The 19097-nt window shown below is 39.4% G+C and overlaps 1 protein-coding gene across 4 annotated transcripts; it reads left to right on the top strand.

The window, feature by feature from the left end:
• Positions 1 to 4470: 4470 nt before the first annotated feature.
• pbrm1l (polybromo 1, like) lies at positions 4471 to 18969 on the top strand. 4 transcript variants are annotated; one of them, XM_083528787.1, is made up of 30 exons: positions 4471 to 4611; positions 5256 to 5398; positions 6553 to 6650; positions 6809 to 6956; positions 7107 to 7259; positions 7399 to 7515; positions 7619 to 7687; positions 7777 to 7875; positions 7999 to 8084; positions 8362 to 8453; positions 8571 to 8787; positions 8951 to 9092; positions 9502 to 9590; positions 9691 to 9970; positions 10125 to 10230; positions 10411 to 11074; positions 11757 to 11968; positions 12443 to 12601; positions 14160 to 14317; positions 14435 to 14680; positions 14768 to 14913; positions 15001 to 15158; positions 15335 to 15518; positions 15637 to 15844; positions 16007 to 16208; positions 16357 to 16443; positions 16978 to 17142; positions 17699 to 17766; positions 17854 to 18067; positions 18166 to 18969. In XM_083528787.1, the coding sequence occupies exons 2-30, from the start codon at positions 5267 to 5269 to the stop codon at positions 18327 to 18329; spliced, it is 4863 nt and encodes a 1620-aa protein (XP_083384913.1). In that variant the 5' UTR covers positions 4471 to 4611; positions 5256 to 5266; the 3' UTR covers positions 18330 to 18969. The 4 variants fall into 4 exon arrangements, with proteins under 4 accessions (XP_083384913.1, XP_083384912.1, XP_083384915.1 ...); XM_083528786.1 differs by having other exon boundaries at positions 9451 to 9590; XM_083528789.1 differs by lacking the exon at positions 16978 to 17142.
• Positions 18970 to 19097: the final 128 nt, after the last annotated feature.

Below are 19097 nucleotides of genomic sequence, written 5' to 3'. Positions count from 1 at the left end.
CAAGTTTATTTCTATAGCGCTTTTTACACTTGACATTGTCTCAAAGCATCCAGATGACATCTGTTTTTAGGAAAGGCCTTGCATATTTCAAGAAGGCAATGCTTAACCACATACTGCAACATATTACAACAGCACCATGGAATAGAATAGAATAGAATAGAATAGAATAGAATAGAATAGAATAGAATAGAATAGAATAGAATAGAATAGAATAGAATAGAATAGAATTGTTTATTGTCATTGCACAGGGTAAATTAATAAATAAATAAATAAATAAATATATATATATATATATATATATATATATATATATATATATATATATATATATATATATATATATATATATATATATATATATATATATATTGCACATTTAAATATTAGGTATTGCACAGTCAATGTCTTTGTACAGATTGTGGTTGGGAAAATATAAATGAGAGGTAGAAGTGTCTGAAGTGTATAAACGAGTGTGTGTACTGCAAATAGTTCCAAGCATTCACTGACAGTGTTTCTTGGTGTTCAGCGTTCTAATAGCCCTGGGGTAAAAACTGTTTTAAAAACTACAGTAAAAAAAAAACCCTCTCAATAGATCAGCGATTGTAAGACAACAGCAGATTCTCTTGTACGTTTTTTTTCTTGAGAATCCTCAAGAACTGATGTTGTGCCTTTTGTACCAATTATGTAGTGTTTGTATTCCAGGTGAAATCATCAGTAATATGTGTACCAAAGAACTCGAAAGTAAAGTCCTTTTCCACACAGTCACCTTTGACGTAGTTCGGATCATGAACAGTGCTATGTTCACGGAATTCTATGATCATTTCCTTTGTTTTTGTGGTATTCAGAATGAGATTGTTTTCTGAGTGTTTTTACCACACTGACAGTTTTTGGACTGTTTCATTAACCTCTAAGATGAGACCAATCACCATTGTGTCATCTGCAAACTTGATTATGCTGTTGGTGGGATGCGTTGATGCAGTCCTGAGTATAAATGGCATAAAGAATAGGACTCAACATACACCCCTGTGCTATTATTATACCAATGCTAATTAGACGTCCCCATCGGAAGTTCATGTAGTAGTTAGTTTTGTGCTGAATACCTTGCCACACCTGTCATGGGTTGTTGTTGGTGAAGTAATCCTTGATTTTTCTCTTGTAGACCATTTTAGCCTCCTTGATGCCTCTTTTTAGGTTGGATCTAGCAGCACTGTAAAGGGCTCTGTCTCTGTCTCTGTCAATATTTAAGGCCTTTGGGGAGTGTTTTGAGCTCAACCAGGCTTTTGATTGGGGTACACCCAGATTCGTTTGTCCATCGTGACATTGTCAACACAGTTTTTCATATAGCAGAGCACTGTTGATGTATACACCTCCAGGTTGTTATCTATGGAGATCTATGATCGAGCAACTGTGAGGAACGCCCTTCAGACCAGATTTTAACAGTCATTGTGGTGGGGTGAGCTTTTCATTGTGGGGGCGGGGTATGTTGGAGTTAGAAGAATTGAGAGGTGGTCTGACAGGCCTAGATGTGGTCGTTGTATTGTTGTAAAACCATTTTCAATATATGATTTTGACTTTTCTCCAGCGTTTTTTTCCCTTAAGTGGCAGATTTTATGTGTTGTTCAAACTTGCCTTTAAGTCCACATGATTAAAATCCCCATCTATGATATGAACTGCTTTATGATGGTTTCTTTGATGTAAACTAATAGGTATGCTAATGCTATGCTAGCAGTGGCATCTGGTGGGATGTGAAAAGATGTAACTTTCCTCTTACTGGAGTCTTTGTTTCTATCCCAACGAAATGCTGTGCAGCCCGCTAGCTTAATGACTACATCTGGAATGGATAGGTGTAGCCATGACTCTGTTATTAGCAGAAACATTGGATGAGGGTTTAAGCTGTTTTATAATGGTGTGGATGGAAAGAGCAATGGTGTAGGGGTGATCCTGAGAGAAGAATTTAGACAGAGTGCAGTGGAGGTGAGGAGAGTTTCTGATTGGGTGATGAACATGAAGCTGGAAGTTGAAGGGGTGATGATAAATGTCATTGGTGTCTATAGTCTATGGAGGAGAACGAAAAATTTGTTAGATGAAGTGGTAGATGGTGTACCTAGGAAAAAATTGTGATTGGGGAAGACTTCAATTTGCATGTAGGTGAAGGGAACAGAGGTGATGAGGAGGTGATGGGTATGTATGGTCATAGGGAGAAGAAAGTGGAAGTGCAGATGTGTTAGATTTTGCTAAAAGGATAGAAATAGCGGTATATTTTAAGAAGAAGGAGGATCATAGGGTGACGTATAAAAGTGGAGGAAGGTGCACACATGTGGACTATGTTCTATGCAGGAGATGCAACCTGAAGGATATTGGAGACTGTAAAGTGTTGGCAGGGGACAGTGCAGCTAGACATCATCAGTTAGTGGTCTGTAGAATGGCTTTGAAGGTGAGGAAGAAGAGGAGGAGAGTGAGGTTTAAAAAAAGGTTAAGATGGTGGAAACTAAAAGAAGAAGACTGTAGTGTGAGATTCAGGGAAGAGGTTAGACGTGTCACTTGGTGTGACACGTGAAAATAGAAATTAAGACAAAGAGACGTGGTCTAGGAATTAGGAAGTGCAGGAAAGCATAAGGAAAAAGAGGTTGGCAAAACCTTTTTTGCCGAATTGGGATCGGCAAAAAAATTAGAAAAGTATGCAGGAGTACAAAGAGATCCGGCAGCAGTTAAAGAGGGATGTGGTGAAAGCAAAGGAAAAGGCATATGAGGAGCTGTATGAAAAGTTGGACACTAAGGAAGGAGAAAAGGATTTTAACCGATTGGCCAGGCAGAGGGACCGACCTGGGAAGGATGTGTTGCAAGTTAGAGCAAAAAAAAAGGATGGAGATGGAAATGTATTGACTAGTGAGGAGAAAAGGTGGATGGAGTATTTTAAGCAGCTGATGAACGAGGAAAAAGAGAGAGAGAGAGAGAGAGAGAGAGAGAGAGAGAGAGAGAGAGAGAGAGAGAGAGAGAGAGAGAAGGGTGGCTGATGTGGAGATGGTGAAGCAGGAAGTGGATAGGATTAGTAAGGAGGAAGTGAGAGCAGCAATTAAGAGGATGAAGAGTGGAAATTTGGTTGGACCAGATGACATACCAGTAAAAGCCTATAGATGTTTAGGAGAAATGGCAGTAGAGTTTTTAGCGAAGGATGTTCAACAAAATTTTGGAAGGTAAGAGGATGCCTGAGGAATGGAGAAGGAGTGTGCTGGTACCGTTTTTTAAGAATAAGGGAGATGTGCAGACCTGCAGTAACTACAGGGAAATCAATCACGCAATGATTAGTCACACCATGAAATTATGGGAAAGAGTAGGGAAGAGGTGACCATCTGTGAGCAACAGTATAATGCTACAGATGCATTATTTGCTTTTAGAATGTAGATGGAGAAGTATAGAGAAGGTCAGAAGGAGTTTCATTGTGTGTTTGTGGATTTAGAGAAAGCGTACGACAGGGTGCCGAGAGAGGAGTTGTGGTATTGTATAAGAAAGTCAGGTGTGCCAGAGAAGTATGTGAGGGTGGTGCAGGACATGTATGAGGACAGTGTGACAGCAGTGAAGTGTGAATGACAGACTGGATTGAAGTGAAGGTTAGATTGCATTGAGGATCAGCTCTGATCCCTTTCCTGTTTGCAGTGGTGATGGACAGGTTGATGGACAAGGTCAGACGGGAGTCTCCATGGACTATGATGTTTGCGGATGATGTTGTGATATGTGGTGAGAGTAGGGAGCAGGTTGAGAAGAGCTTGGAGAGGTGGAGGTACACGCTGGAAGGAAGGGGAATGAAAGTGAGTAGGAGTAAGAGAGTACATGTGTGTGAATTAGAGGGAGGGTTATAATATGGACTGTTAAAAGAATAAGAGATGCTACATAGTAGTAAACATAGCCCTGTCCCAACTAATTTGAGACACACTGCAGACATCATATTCAAGATTAACGTACATTGTTTCCATTAAATAATACATATCCTCAGTTTTATCATTTGTATATTTTTTTTCTATATTCTATTGTGAATAAAATGTGGATTCATGAGATTTGCAAATCCTTGCATTTTGTTTTAAGACTCTATTTTACACAACATTTTTTTGGAATTAAGGTTGTACAAAATATAAAAAGATAAATAAAAATATTATGTGTTAAATGCGAATAAATGCAAAGTGTGCATTAAATTTGGTAGTGAACATATTAGTAATAGATCATACCATTTTAAGATGTAAATGCAAGTATACTTTTAGATATGAGAAAATTAGACAATAAAAACTGTATGCATCTGTTCCTTGTTTTTCTTTTCATTTTCTATTATTATTAAAAACATTTAACCAACAAACTCCCCCCTTTTTGCTGAACCCCCTTTATAAACCCTTTAAGAAAAAAAAGAAAGAAAAAACGACATATAAATAATGAATGGTTGTATGAATACTCGACACGCGGAAGGCAGCAAATGTGAAGACTTTTAGCTGAGCGTACTTCCGGTGATGGAAAGGGGCGGGGTTTAAAATAAACGTTAGCTCGCTGGCTAACATTAGTAGCTGTTGCTGTGTTTTGTGGTGGAGAATTATCAACTGATTAAAGAAAACCATACATTTTTTACGGGTGAGTTTCGGTGAAGGGTTTTGTTTCTAACGCGAGGAAAGTAAATGTAGTTTTCGGTTCCGTTAGTGAGCAGAAGTGCTAAGCGAGGGCAGTAATGGTGTAGACCGGGCGCTCTTTTGTTTGAGAAGTGAGAGTAGGGGAAGTGTGTTAGGATTGGTGGAGTGTGTAGCACGAGCGCAAACGAAGAAAAGTGAAACCCAGGAGGCGAGTGAATGAAATAAAACACGAAAGCGTAGAAGTTCGTCATAATTCGAGAATTATCTTCACGTTGTCTCGATGAACAACCTGCATCCCACCGAGAGTATGCACACGTGAAAGAAAATGTGTCATAGTGACTGATCAGCAGCCTCAATCCTGATCCTTCTGTAGAATTGATCTCAACCAAGAAATCATGAACCAATCACTAGTAATGTTCACACACTTCTAGCTGTGTCACTTGTGTTACCATCATATCATTCATCCAGTGACATCCTTGTTTTTGCTTCCCCCCCTCTCCTCCTTTCATGGAAACCACTGATATTATTTATGTTAGATGTTCTGCATTAACCACCATGGCATATTTCCATTCCAACAGTATACACAAAGGTCAGGGGAGTTGGACCTCTACTAACCAGGCTGCTCTGTCTGTGAAAAAACGACTCCAGGTACTTTTTCTATGGGCTCCAAGAGACGACGCATCGCTTCTCCCTCCAGCAGTGTGAGTGGAGACTTTGACGATGCCACTTCATCGACTCCAGCCGGTAGCTGGAAAAGGAAAAGGACTTCTAATGCCACTGCTGTCGATCAAGTAAGTTCAAATGGGTTTTAAGTGCCAGATGCACAATATTGGGAAAAATGAAATCGCCCTATTTCGGCTGACTTTCACTGAATCAATTATATAAAGTGGGGAAGCAGTTCTTATTTAGTCTCAGCATGTTTAACGTTATATTTGTTTATTACAGTAGGGTATTTATTGTCGTTTCTTCCAAATTGCACTACTTTTCATGCAAACTCACACTTCTGTATACAATATTTATTTCATTCTATTCTAGATTGTGTACGTATTTAATCTCTGTGTATATGTTTGGACGGTCAATTTAACTTTTACATTCTAAATCGCACTCCTTCTCATGCAGAGCCACTTTGTGTATACGGAATTTATTTATTATAGTTTATTTAAATACTGTGTACACATTTTTGTATCCGTGTATATGTTTACACCTGACACCAAGACAAATTCCTATTTCTGTAAAGTGCTCTTTGCTGTACCTAGCAATAAAATCTTTTCTGATTCTTATTTTGCTTTTATGAGTGTGTAAGTAATGTTTTTTTTTATTATTATTTTTAAATCAAGTGGTCCAAAGCAGTGGTCCTCAACCCCCGGGCTGTGGGTCAATTGGTACTCGGCCGCACAGAAAGAATACATTATTTCCGTTTTATTTAAAATCTGAATTATTCTCTCCAACACATCTGTCTATGACTCCCTCTTGATGCATGTAAAGATGCCTCAGTCACATGTCTTACCTCCATCCGCTTCCTTCTTAAAGGGGCAGCTCTGGCCGTTAACACATAATACATTACCGCTTAATTCAAACCCCCAAGCTAACAAAATGAACAGAAATCAACACAGTGGATTCACATTTTTTTATTATATTTAGAAAATACCATCTTTTTTTGTATTGTGTTGTATTTATCCGCCACTCCTTAAAGGCCTGTCCGTGAAAATATTGTCCGACATTAAACTGGTCCGTGGTGAAAGAAAGGTTTGAGGACCGCTGATCTAAAGCACTTGATCAGCATCAGATTAGATTTGACTTTTTCCCCCCACTGATATTTTACCAGAACATCACTGATTAAAGGACACACACTGTCTTTTAAATTTGCATCCCTGTTTCTCGATGTCTTTTCAGTGTATATGTTGTTATTACCTTGGAGACTAACCACGTTCTGATTTTGTTTCAGATTGCTATTTGCAATGAATTGTACAACACAGTCAGGGACTACAAAGATGAGCAGGGAAGGCAAATCTGTGAGATATTTGTGCGTGCTCCAAAAAGAAGGTAAAAGGAAGTGTTCACAGATTGTTGATTTATTTATTTATTTTTATGTTTAAACACACACATTTTTAGCTCCAGGCATTAAAGGAACTAATGCAGTGAAGTGAATAGTTGGTGGTGGTCTTTGCCTAGTGATTCTAGTTATTTCGTTTGCATTTTAGGAATCAGCCGGATTACTACGAGGTAGTGAGCCAGCCCATTGACATGACGAAGATCCTGCAGAAGCTCAGGACAGAAGATTACCAAAATGCGGAGCAGTTCTCTGAAGATTTTAAGCTACTCATTAACAATGCCAAAGCTTACTATCCGGTAGCACTCACAATATTTATGGTTGTTTTGTTTGTCAAATGAGTTTTATTTTTGCCTATAGGCACATAAATATCTACTCTTATTACTGTACAACTGTAATAGATTGTACAACTGGGACTGATTGTCTTCTCAAACCCCCCCCAATTCTAGGCTGAGAGTCCGGAGTTCAGGGCTGCATGTACGCTGTGGGATTTGTTTTTAGCCACAAAGAGTAGCCTTCTTGGTAGAGGAGATGCAGAGGATGATGAGGACGAAGAGGAAAGTGAAGACGCTGACAACCCTGGGGTCTCTACAGAGGAGGAGGTAAAAGTTCCTCGTAATCCATTGCCCAGGTCAAAACTGAGAAAAAACTGTACATGAGATGTTTTATAGTGTTAAGACGTCTGTGTATGTTGGGCACAAATGCTGAATTATTGCACCATCTCTCTTCAATTGTGCTCAGATATCACCTAACTATATTAAGGGGGTCCTAGAGCAGCTGTTGGAGGCTCTTGTGTCTTCTACTGATCCTTCAGGGAGATTAGTCAGTGAACTATTCCAGAAGCTGCCCTCTAAACTGGTAAGAAATTTAGCTTTGATCTTTGTTTAATTACAATATGTTTGTTAGGGGGTAAACATAATGTTAAACATTGTTGTTGTTTTTTTTTTTTGTCTGTATGCAGCAATATCCAGACTACTATGCCATAATTAAAGAGCCAATCGATTTGCGAACAATAGCTCAGAGGATACAGGTGTGTGTTTCCTATTACCACTAATCATTGCAGTTAAAGAATTTCACAAAAAATTGCAAAATGAATAATATTTTATCGTTTCCTCACAGATGGGACATTATAAATCCATCAGTGCAATGGCTAAGGACATTGATCTTTTAACCAAAAATGCCAAAGCCTACAATGAACCTGGATCACAAGTTTATAAGGTAATTATTGTTAAATCAGTGGTGTCCCTCACATCAGGTTTAATGTCCAGCTGTAAACAGGACAATCCAATTTTGGTTTATTTTTCATGTTTGGAGTAACAGGTTCTCTTCTTTCGTTTAAAGGATGCAAACACTATCAAGAAGGTCTTTTTGCAGAGAAGGACTGAACTTGAACAGGCAGAACCAACAAAATCCAGCCTCCGCATCAGGTATCTTTATTACCCAGGTTTTGATCTTGATGCAATTAGCTGCCTGGTTCGATCCTGCGCTCTGTTTACTGTCCGTGAAAGTGTGTTTTTCTCATTCCGGGTTCTCTGATTTCCCGCTACTATCCATAAATGTGCTGGTAGGTGCATCGGTGGCGTTAAATTGTAGGTGTGCATGTCGTGCCCCATTCTCAAGTGTTCTTCTGATACAACATGATACAACCAGATACTATTGAAGAGTGAATGTTTTGAGCTTATAGTTTGTCTCTATCTGTGGCAGGAATCGGAGGTCTGCTCAGGGCGAACGAATGTCTGCTATTACCATGTCTCTGCAGCCTGGATCAGAGAGCGACGAAGACTCCATCCTCTCAGGTATTTTTTTCTTTTCTGACTGGTTTTATTTTTCTGCTATATTTAATGTCTTTAATCAAAAACTTTTTGTTCATTGAGATTTTTTTTTCAAATACTATGCTTGCATCTGCACTTCAGGTTCTGTGCGGTATGATGTCGGGGAGATGGAGTCTGAAAGTGGGCACACTCGACTAGCTACAGGGGACCCGATCTTCCAGTTGTACCAAGCTGTCCGAGGGGGCCGTAACACTCAGGGTCAGCTCCTCGCTGAGCCATTCCTCCAGCTGCCTTCACGTAGAGAGTATCCTGATTACTTCCAGCAGATCAAACACCCTATTTCTCTCCAGCAAATCAGGTATTAGAAAAGGGTGTAAACTATATCTTCAACGTCATCAAAATGCCATTTCACTCCAAAGCACCAGACCAGATGTGGAGCTTTGCATCTGCATTTTTGGGAAGTTGATTGATTTAGTTTTCTTGTGAAATCGCTGTAACATCATTTAAACTGTTGTTCACAGAGAAAAAATGCGAAACGGGGAATATGAGGGAGTCGAGCAGATGGAATCGGACCTTAACGTTATGTTTGAGAATGCTAAACGCTACAACGTCCCCAATTCTGCCATTTATAAGCGTGCTCAAAAATTACACCAAATAATGCAGGTGCGTATATATTTCATTTTTTTTTTGTATGATGAATGGAGAAAACATGCTTTTATTTGTGAAGCGTAATCTGTTGTACTTACAGATTTACACAATTGTCTGATAAAAGGTTTCAGTCTTTAAACTGTGTGTACATTATAATTTTACAATTGATATGTATCTCTTTTTTACCAAAAATGTACAATTTAATTAAGTATGATTCAAATATAAATTGCATATAGAAATGTTGCTTAGTGACATCAATTGTGGCTTTTAATGTGCATTTGCGCTGCTAAACTATTTATTTATTTGATATCCCATGTAGCATTAAAGTAATTTAACACCACCTTGCTTGTTTTGTCCAATACGCATGTGATAGAACTTTGTATCACAGTGTGTTGCTGTAAAAATCAGCTTATCTCCTTTCCAGTTGAAAAGGAGAGAACTTCGAGATGATGATGAAAGAGACAACTTGCTCTCCACCCTGACCCCTGACACAGGAAGCGCTAAGAGAAAAAGGTTATTATTATTGTGATCTGTAAACTTTTTTTATGCCCTTTTATAATGTTGGTAAAGATAGTTTTTCTTCTATCTAATAATTAATTTTCCAACATTATAGTCATAAGAAAAACACCAAGAAAAACAGGATGAAAGCGTTGTATGCAGCAGTGACCGAGGCACGAGAGGCAGGTACAGGCCGACGCCTCTGTGACCTATTCATGGTGAAGCCATTAAAGAAGGACTACCCTGATTACTACCAGGTTATCGTTGAGCCCATGGACCTGCGCACCATTGAGAGCAATATTCGCGCCGAACGCTACGTCAGCGACGACGCTCTCATGAACGACATGAAGCTAATGTTCCGCAACGCTCGCCACTACAACGAGGAAGGCTCTCAGGTGATTTTTATCATGTGATTTTCCTTTTTTTTTTTTTTTTTTTTTTTGTGTAAGAAAAACCATAATGTTCTCATTTTATTTTGTCACACCTTTTCCATTTCAGTTTGTTAGAGGGTAATGCGTATTTGTTTTTTAATTTGACTGCTATGTACAGGTTTACAATGATGCAAACATTCTGGAAAAGATTGTAAAGGAAAAACAGAAGGAACTTGGACCTTTACCTGAGGAAGAGGATGTTGGCTCACCCAAACTCAAGCTACGTACGTCACGTAACTAAAAAAAAAAAAAAAAAAAAAAAAAAAACTCGGGTTCTAGTTTCACAAATACAGTTATATGGTGATGGCGTGATGTGATGGCGCTTTCTGTATTATTGACGTTGTTGTTGTGGTCAACATTATTATTATTATTATTATAATTATTACCATCTGTTATGTATCCAGGGAGAAGTGGGGGTGCTGCATCACCCAAGAAGTCCCGTCCCCAGTCGTCCCTGCAGCAGAAACTGAGTGAGCTCTATGAAGCAGTTCGCAGTTTCACAGACAGCCGTGGACGCCGCCTGAGCACGGTGTTTCTGCGGCTCCCGTCACGCTCTGAGCTGCCTGATTACTACGCTGCTATCAAGCGTCCTATTGACATGGAGCGTGTGCGCAGCTACATGGTCCAGGGCCGCTACCAGGACATAGATTCGATGGCTGAGGATTTCATCCTCATGTTCAACAACGCCTGTACATACAACGAGCCTGAGTCTCTCATCTACCGCGATGCACTGCTGCTTCACAGAGCCTTCCTAGATGCACGCCGCAACCTAGAGAAGGAGGAAGACGAGAAGGAGGAACGAATGGGATCTAAGGTGGCCGTAGGCCCACTGGTTTGCGAGCTCATTCGAAACCTCTTTGTGTCAGTGATGGGCCATCAGGACGACGAGGGCCGCTGCTATAGTGACTCTCTCGCAGAGGTGCCCGCTGTGGACCCTGCCAACTTGGAGGACCCGCCTCTTAACTTGGAGATAATCCGCAACAATGTTGAGCGTGGACGCTATCGGAGGCTGGATGTGTTTCAGGAGCATTTCTTTGAGGTTCTGGAGAAAGCCAGGCGACTCAACAGGTTAGTAGCAGACATTTAACTGTCTCTCTCTGTTCACTGCTCATTATGTTTCTTCTGTTGATTTTAATTGTTAACAAAGAGAAATTCTTACAATTTATTAAAAAAAAAAGATAAATAAAAATAAATGAAAAAACTGTGATTAGCAATTTTATTTCATATTGCTAAAGTTGCAGTTATTTTTAAACACATTAATAATTATGTTTAAGTCTATATTAATAATATTAATAATTAAGTCCTAGTGTATATTTACATTTATGGCATTTGGCCGATGTCTTTATCCAGAGCGACTTACAATGATCATATTAATGCTACTGAGCAGTTTCGGGTTAAGTGCCCTTCAAAGGGCCTCAAGTGGTGCTGGGATTTGAACTCCTGACCTTCTGATCAGAAGTCTTAATCAGTGAGCCAACATTTTCTGTAAATTGGATGATATTTATTTTAATGTTAATGCTTTTCTAAAATTGTTTTGGAAAATGTATACAAATGTTTATTGGGCATTTTAAATACTGATATCCTTTTCATTAAAACATTTTAATCATAGTCTGGTGGTATAATCCAGCTATCAGGAGCCAGCACAATATTTGCTTATTAGAATTGCTAAGAATGTAAGCCCAAAAGTGCTCGACTGAAATTTTTTTATACTTAAAAAAAAGTGCACTGAAATGAGCTACTGTGCCAACAGAACTGACTCTGAGATCTTTGAGGATTCAATCGAGCTGCAGCAGTTCTTTATGAAGATCCGAGATGAGCTATGCAAGAATGGTGAGATCCTACTCTCCCCAGCACTGAGCTACACTTCCAGACATCTACATGCAGATGTGGATCAGGAGAAGAGAGAAAAGTTACCTCAGGAAATAGAGGAAGATCGACTTAAAGTTGAAGAAGACAGGAAAGGTATGGCATTCTTTAAATAATTTTTTTATTGTGTTTTCTTACATTGACTCATTGCACTAATAGTATAACTTATTTTATTATTAAAATGTTGTATGGATTACTGTATTATTGTAAAAATATAAAGTAGATCCTAATCCTTATCATCACACTGTTAATGCTTAAGTCCATCTGCACTCTTCTGTGAAGGCATTCCAATGGAGTTCACTTTGTGCCCAGGAGCATTATTTTTGCTGCTGGAATATGTTTGGGCTGTATGGTTGCTATGTTGTAAAACTTTACATCTACAGCAAACCAAAACATTGTAGACAATTATGTACTTTCAACTTTGTTGCACCAAGTTATGGGCATGATCTCAAGAATCCACAAAATATTTGGCCATATAGTGCATCTCTCTGCAATACGGTTCTTATGAAGGAGACACTAATGCCTTCAATCACGGCAAGTTTTTGCATTGATTAATGATTGTTCTTCCAGAGAAAGAAAAGGCAGAGGGCCTCCAGAACACCTATAGCCAAGACTGCAGCTTTGAGAACAGCACCTACAGTGTAGGAGACTATGTGTATGTGCAGCCATCTGAAGCCAACCTGCAGCCCCACATTGTAAGCATCGAGAAACTGTGGAAAGATGAGGCTGGTGAGTAAAGAAAAATCCTATTAAACAAATGTAGGTCTTGAGAATTTATTTGCACAACTAATTATTAGACAATATACAGACTGCAATAATGCATCAAGAACAACCGCAAATTTATTCTTGAAATTCAAAACACACACACACTGTTTAGGTTTTGAATGGTTTGCTTTTTATTGGCAGGTTATAGTGATTATATATATATTTTTTATATATCATCAGCGAACATTTTAGAGCAGGGGTGTCAAACTCAGGCCCGCGGGCCAAATCCCAGAATGCTTTTAGTGCGCGGGCGCGTCAGTCGAGACCGCTGAAAAACTCTGCCTACTCAGCGCTGAATTTACACGGTGATTTACCGATTTTGAAGCCCAGAAATGCAGATTTGAACTGCTCAGTAATCCGTTTGTAGTTGACGTGGGACGCGCACCAACCAACCTCCCAATAGAGACGATTGAACTCCAGTGTAGAGACACGCTCGCGTCAAAGTACGACTCTGTGTGTGCTGCACAGTTTCCATGTTTTCTTCCCGACACACTGCTCCAACTCCGTGTCCAAGCTGCTCAAATCTCTCTGTGTTCACCAGCACATATCTGTGTGTGTAACTGTTCTCTTTAATGAAGATGAACAAAACACCACTCAGGAGTCTCACTGATGAACACCTTCACTTAATCCTGAGGATTTCCTCAGCTCAGAGCCTAAACCCAGACATGATGTAGCTACTGAGCTTGAATGAATGCTGTCTTTATGCACTTTTTCTACTCCAAGGCATGGACTGTTAATAGCTGAAAGATTGTTTTTTTAATTGAAGGAAATTATTATTATTTTTGGTTGTTTTGTGGTTGGCCTGTGAAAAAATTTTTTACATAACAGGTAGTCGTCGACTTACGACCACGATTGGGACCGACAAATCGGTCGCAACACGTAACATTTGGTCGTAAGTAGAGTAGGCAATATGTACAGTACTGTGAAATGATGCCGGGAAGCTGGTACGCACTGTCGTACGCCGCGGCTAGTGATTGTGGTCGTAATGGTTGAATGGTCGTAAGTTGACGACTACCTGTATAAAGGAATTAGAAAGTCTATAGATAGACAGACAGACAGACAGACAGACAGACAGACAGACAGACATAAGAAACGAATACCACTGATGTGTGTGTTATTTTAAATGTAATTTCTCATGTTTTTATAATATTACACTTTGGTTGTTCCAGATTCAATGTTTATGCAAAACTAAAGTTTGTATCCATATAAAAGGGTTCAAGAAACTTCTGGATAGACGGAAAACATGCACAGTTGCAGTAAATTTTTCAATAAATATTGAGTTTGGCCCGTGACATCGTCCCAGTTTTTAATTTTGGCTCATTGTGAATTTGAGTTTGACACCCCTGTTTTAGAGTCAATTAAAGTCAACTTAAGCTCATTAAATTCGAAGTGAAAGTCTGAGTTGCAAGGCGGATCAAGTAAAATCAGACGAAATGAAACCTGATGTTAAAATAGCGATTTAATCTTCTATATATACACATCCAAATGCGTTATATGTGGCGTCTTTGTTTGTTTGATGCAGGTGAGCAGTGGCTGTATGGCTGTTGGTTTTACCGACCAGGCGAGACCTTCCACCTGGCAACACGCAAGTTCCTGGAAAAGGAAGTTTTCAAGAGTGATTACTACAACAAAGTTCCTTTCAGTAAGATACTGGGGAAATGCATGGTCGTATTTGTAAAGGTAAACAAACGAAACAAAAATGTTCCCTTTTGTATTTTTGCTGAAATTTATATGGATTTAATGTTTGCCTGCATTCCATAAGAGATTTTTTTTTTTTTTTTTTTTTTTTTCTCTAAGGATTTTTTTAAGCTTCAGCCTGAAGGCTTCAAGCCTGAGGACGTCTTCGTTTGTGAGTCTCGTTACACAACTAGGACCAAGGCCTTCAAGAAGATCAAGATGTGGACAATCCCACCAAGCTCTGTGAAATTAATTACTCGTGATGTAGCGTTACCTGTAGTCCGAGTTGCGTCAATGTTTGTCAGTGCTGCAAGTCGGGACCAGGACAAGATAGCAGACATTGCTGATGGCAGCTTCATTGAGAAAGTATGTATTTTTTTTGTTTTCTATTGACAGCTTCATGTCAGATTTCAAGTGTTTGTTACTTACAATTGTTGTACTTGCTACTTATAGGGAAGGGAGGCAGTTCCTGTAGAAGTGACAAGTGGTGAATCCGGATGTCAGTACTACGAACAGCTATGCTATAATAACATGTGGCTCAAAGTGGGTGATTGTGTCTACATCAGATCGCATGGATTGATACGGCCACGAATTTGCAGGCAAGCGAATCAAAACAGTTTTCATCCTTCTTTCCAATCTCATACCTATTCTTGCTGAATGTTTTCTGTTTTGGTCATTATGGGCAGGATTGAAAAAATTTGGGAGCAGGACGGAGTTCCCTTTTTCTTTGGGCCCGTATTCCTGCACCCTGAGGAGACAGAACATGAGCCCACAAGGATGTTCTACCAGCGTGAAGTGTTCCTGAGCAACCTGGAGGAGGCCTCCCCTATGAGGTGCATTTTAGGTACAAACCTCCCTTTTGCTGTATGTTCCGTTATGTTCAGTGATTTCTAAAACAATAAAGGTATGTTTAGAAAGTGTAAGATCTTGTGCTGAACCACATACTACAAACATCATTATTTATGATGTTCTGCTACATTTTTATAATTGTATCTGGTATTCTGTCTTCTCTCTCCATAGGAAAGTGTTTTGTCTCCTCCTTCAAGGACTTTATTTCCTGTAGACCCACCGAGTTTGTAGAGGAGAATGTACACGTGTGTGAGAGTCGCTACATTGAGAGTGAGAGGCAGATGAAAAAATTTAAAGGCCTCAAACGATTTTCCCTTTCAGCCAAAGTGGTGGATGATGAGATCTACTACTTCAGGTACTTAAGCATTTAATTTCTTAGTCAAAGCCAAGATAAGAAATATGTATTAGCTTTTTCAGTGTACAGACTACATGATATGAGCTATGCCATTAAAGTGTGCTTCTTCCTTTTATAGAAAGCCACTTGTGCCTTCCAAGGAGCCATCTCCCCTCCTGGATAAAAAGATTGAAGAGCTAGAGGCCAAATTTGCAGATATTGAAGACCTGGATGAAGATCTAGATGAGATGGAGGAGGATGATGACGAAGCACCAGCAACGCCCTCCATGACCCCGCATCAGGCTTCAATGACTAGCGATATGGACCTTCCTAACATACCATTGCAGGTCTCAACCTCATTGAGCTGTATACACACACTAAGCCTTCACATAAACATTATAGGCAGTGACTGTCTACACCTAAATGTAGCATGAGTTTCAGGTGAAGATTAACAGTAAAATAATTGTTACATAATGTTGATTATTGCACATTCCTTTTTTTATACACAGTCCACGCCGAAGATGATGAAAGGTCTGTCCAAGAAAGAAGGAGCCAAGCGCAAGATCAACATGAGTGGCTACATTCTGTTTAGCAGCGAGATGCGTGCTGTCATCAAAGCACGACATCCAGATTTCTCCTTCGGAGAGCTGAGTCGTCTAGTGGGTACCGAGTGGAGGAATCTGGAATCTACTAAGAAGTCAGAGTATGAAGGTAAATTCAACTCTTGGTTATTTTAAATAGTGACCGCCCGAGTGTTTCTTAAACACAATAAACGTACGTGGACTCCTGCATGGAGACCAAAGATTCCTTTCCTAATCAGTTTGCGTTTTTAATACTGTGTGTGATCCTGAATCTTCAGAACGGGCAGCTAAACTGGTAGAACAGCAAGAGCGAGAAAGGGCCCTCCAGCAGCAGCAGCAGCAAGCGGCCTCTTCCCCGAGATCAGGTACCTCAGTCACGTCTCTGATGGTGCCTCCCACAAGCTCTATGGGGATGCTAAACCAAGCCTTGGCACCTGTGCCACGTAACAGCAAACCCCCCCCTTATACCCTCTCCTCAAGACAATCAAGATGCAGCATCCGGGCACCCTACACATCTGTCATTACCTACTGACCCCATCCATACCCCGACTCATCTTCATCAGTTACCTGTCATTTCCCACCTCAGGAGCCCCATATATTTTAAATCATATTTCCAACTGTAGTTTCATTGTTGTGAATGTAATAGTATAATAATGCTTGTTGTATTGATTTATTTGCATGATTACTATTTTTATTAACCTCCACACATGGAAGCACTACAGCTACATCTTCATTCATAACTTTATTGACACCTTTACTTGTATTACTCTTCTCTCTCTCTCTCTCTCTCTCTAACTTGCTCTAGAGATTGCAGTGTCTTATGTTGTAGTGCATGACCAAACCCATTTGCATGTCACATATGCATGGATTCTTTTGTGTTTTCTCCTTTTTCACCCAAGGCATGATGGGAAATTATGGCCCACCCTTCATGCCTATGCAGGGTCCTCCTGATAGCATGATGGGTATGGGTGGCACACCTCCTCACCCCATGGGGGTGCCCGCGTTGCCACCTCAACACTACTATGCATCAGGCATGGCTGGGTATCCTGGTATGCTTCCTCTTGGTAAGATGCATTCACGTGTGTGCAACTTCACCCACCAACCAGAGGCCAGTATGTTCTGGCAAGGAACATTCACGATAATTATATCTGCATTTGGTTGAAATTTGCAGGTGGTGTGTTAGTGATGACATAATGGTAGTTCAATGGCAGGGATCTTTTTACTGTGACAAAGAGAAAGAGGGTCAGTCATTGATGCTATGATGGTTTCTGGTTTTCCATATGGCATTGAACAACTGTTTCACCAAACATTTATTTTTTTAAGTTGTTTACATAAATATTATGAAACTTTTGCAATTTTATGTATCATTAGAATTAAAATAATTATGATATATTTCATGTGGATAGTTGTTGAATTGTTGGTGAGGTATTTCTAAGTAAGAGATCATTATACACTTAATTTAGATGCTGTACTTCAAAAGAATAACAACTGATGTACCACAGCTACACAGTCAAGCTACAAAATCCATAAATGCCAATAAAAAAAAAACATTTACATGATTTGACATGTAAACACATGATTGTAACTAGACAGCTACATCCTTTGCTTCTTTCTCTACAGGGGGAATGGGACCTGGTATTAATGGTATGGCTGGAAGTCCTGGTCCAGGAAACCCTTACGGGCTACAGGTGAAAATCACATTCACTTTTATTTCATCTCTACTTTTAAACTAAGTTGTGTTGTGAGCTGTAATCCTAATGGTGTTTCCTCTTTAGATGGGTGCATATGGCCCTGGGCAGGTGGCTCCACCTCCATACCCAGGCCAGAGTCAGTTGGGTCAGTCTGCCCACCAACCACAAGGCGCACCCATGTTCGTAGCCCCGCCTCCCAGGCCACAGCGCCTCCTGCATTCAGAAGCCTACCTGAAATATATAGAAGGGCTCAATGCTGATTGCCCCACTATCAGCAAATGGGACCAGAGTCTTAAGGGTGAGATGTATTTTTTTATTTACATTTTTTTTTTAATGGCAAGATGTTTCTAAAATGACAATTCTGTTTTCTAACATATTTACTGTTACATTTTACAGCTCAAAGGAAAGATTCTCGCCTCACTAGAGAGCAGGAGAGCCGCCTTCCCTCTCATTGGCTGAAAAGCAAAGGCGCTCACACCACAATGGTTGACGCATTGTGGCGACTGAGAGATTTAATGACGAGAGACACTCTTAGCATCCGCCAAGCGTACAACCTTTAACCCTTACACTTAACACCCTGATACTCAGGACCCCCTATTTATGCAAGACGATACTTCAGCCAAATCGAATATAATTGTAAAGCAGCTGATTGTTCAGTATGTTCCACAGCAATAAAAAATGTCTGCTTCTTTTTTTTAATGTATGTATAAGATTTTAGTCATTTATATGGTTTCATATTGATGCACTGGAATGATCACAAATGCATTAGGTAACTTATAACTACTGAAATGATGGATAATCATGTTCCTGATGAACTTTTAGGACTGTTTAGATGAAATGCTAATGCTTAGCTAAATACGTCTGTTACAACTATCCCAGTTGAATGGATGTCTAGAGGAATCAAACACTGATTTAATGGAAAAGAAATTCTGGCTTTAACCACTTTTAGGTCTTATTTATGGTACAAAATCTCATTAGGTGGACTAACTGTAAAACAGTTGTATGTTACCAATATTTTATAATGTCAATAAGCTTTGTTTGTCTTTATTTTATTGAGAAATATTGTCATTTTGTTTGGTAAAATTATATATATATAAAAAAAAAAAAAAAAAAAAAGTGCTACTTTGTATTTTTGAGTTGATTTATTATCCCATAAATTTTGACATCCAAATAATAAATTGTTGATTTGATTTTATTAAACAAGAATGCATTGTGGAATTTGTTGCTGTGCTGATAGATATATGTGGGAAGGGAAAGGGTCAAATCGCTGTTTCTGGTAGTTTGAGGGTCTGGATGTTCACAAATATTATAAATATTCTTATGATGAT

This window comes from Silurus aristotelis (genome assembly GCF_946808225.1).
Source record: "Silurus aristotelis genome assembly, chromosome: 2".
Lineage (NCBI taxonomy): Eukaryota > Metazoa > Chordata > Actinopteri > Siluriformes > Siluridae > Silurus > Silurus aristotelis.
This window is presented reverse-complemented; position numbering and strand designations above follow the sequence as displayed.

What these genes read in the sequence shown, in the direction of transcription:
- pbrm1l (XM_083528786.1), top strand. Translation starts at nt 5,267, where the DNA reads ATGGGCTCCAAGAGACGACGCATCGCTTCTCCCTCCAGCAGTGTGAGT. An exon ending in ACAACGAGGAAGGCTCTCAG is followed by an intron (nt 9,971 to 10,124) that starts GTGATTTTTATC and finishes TGCTATGTACAG; the next exon opens with GTTTACAATGATGCAAACAT. An exon ending in ATGGGACCAGAGTCTTAAGG is followed by an intron (nt 18,068 to 18,165) that starts GTGAGATGTATT and finishes TACATTTTACAG; the next exon opens with CTCAAAGGAAAGATTCTCGC.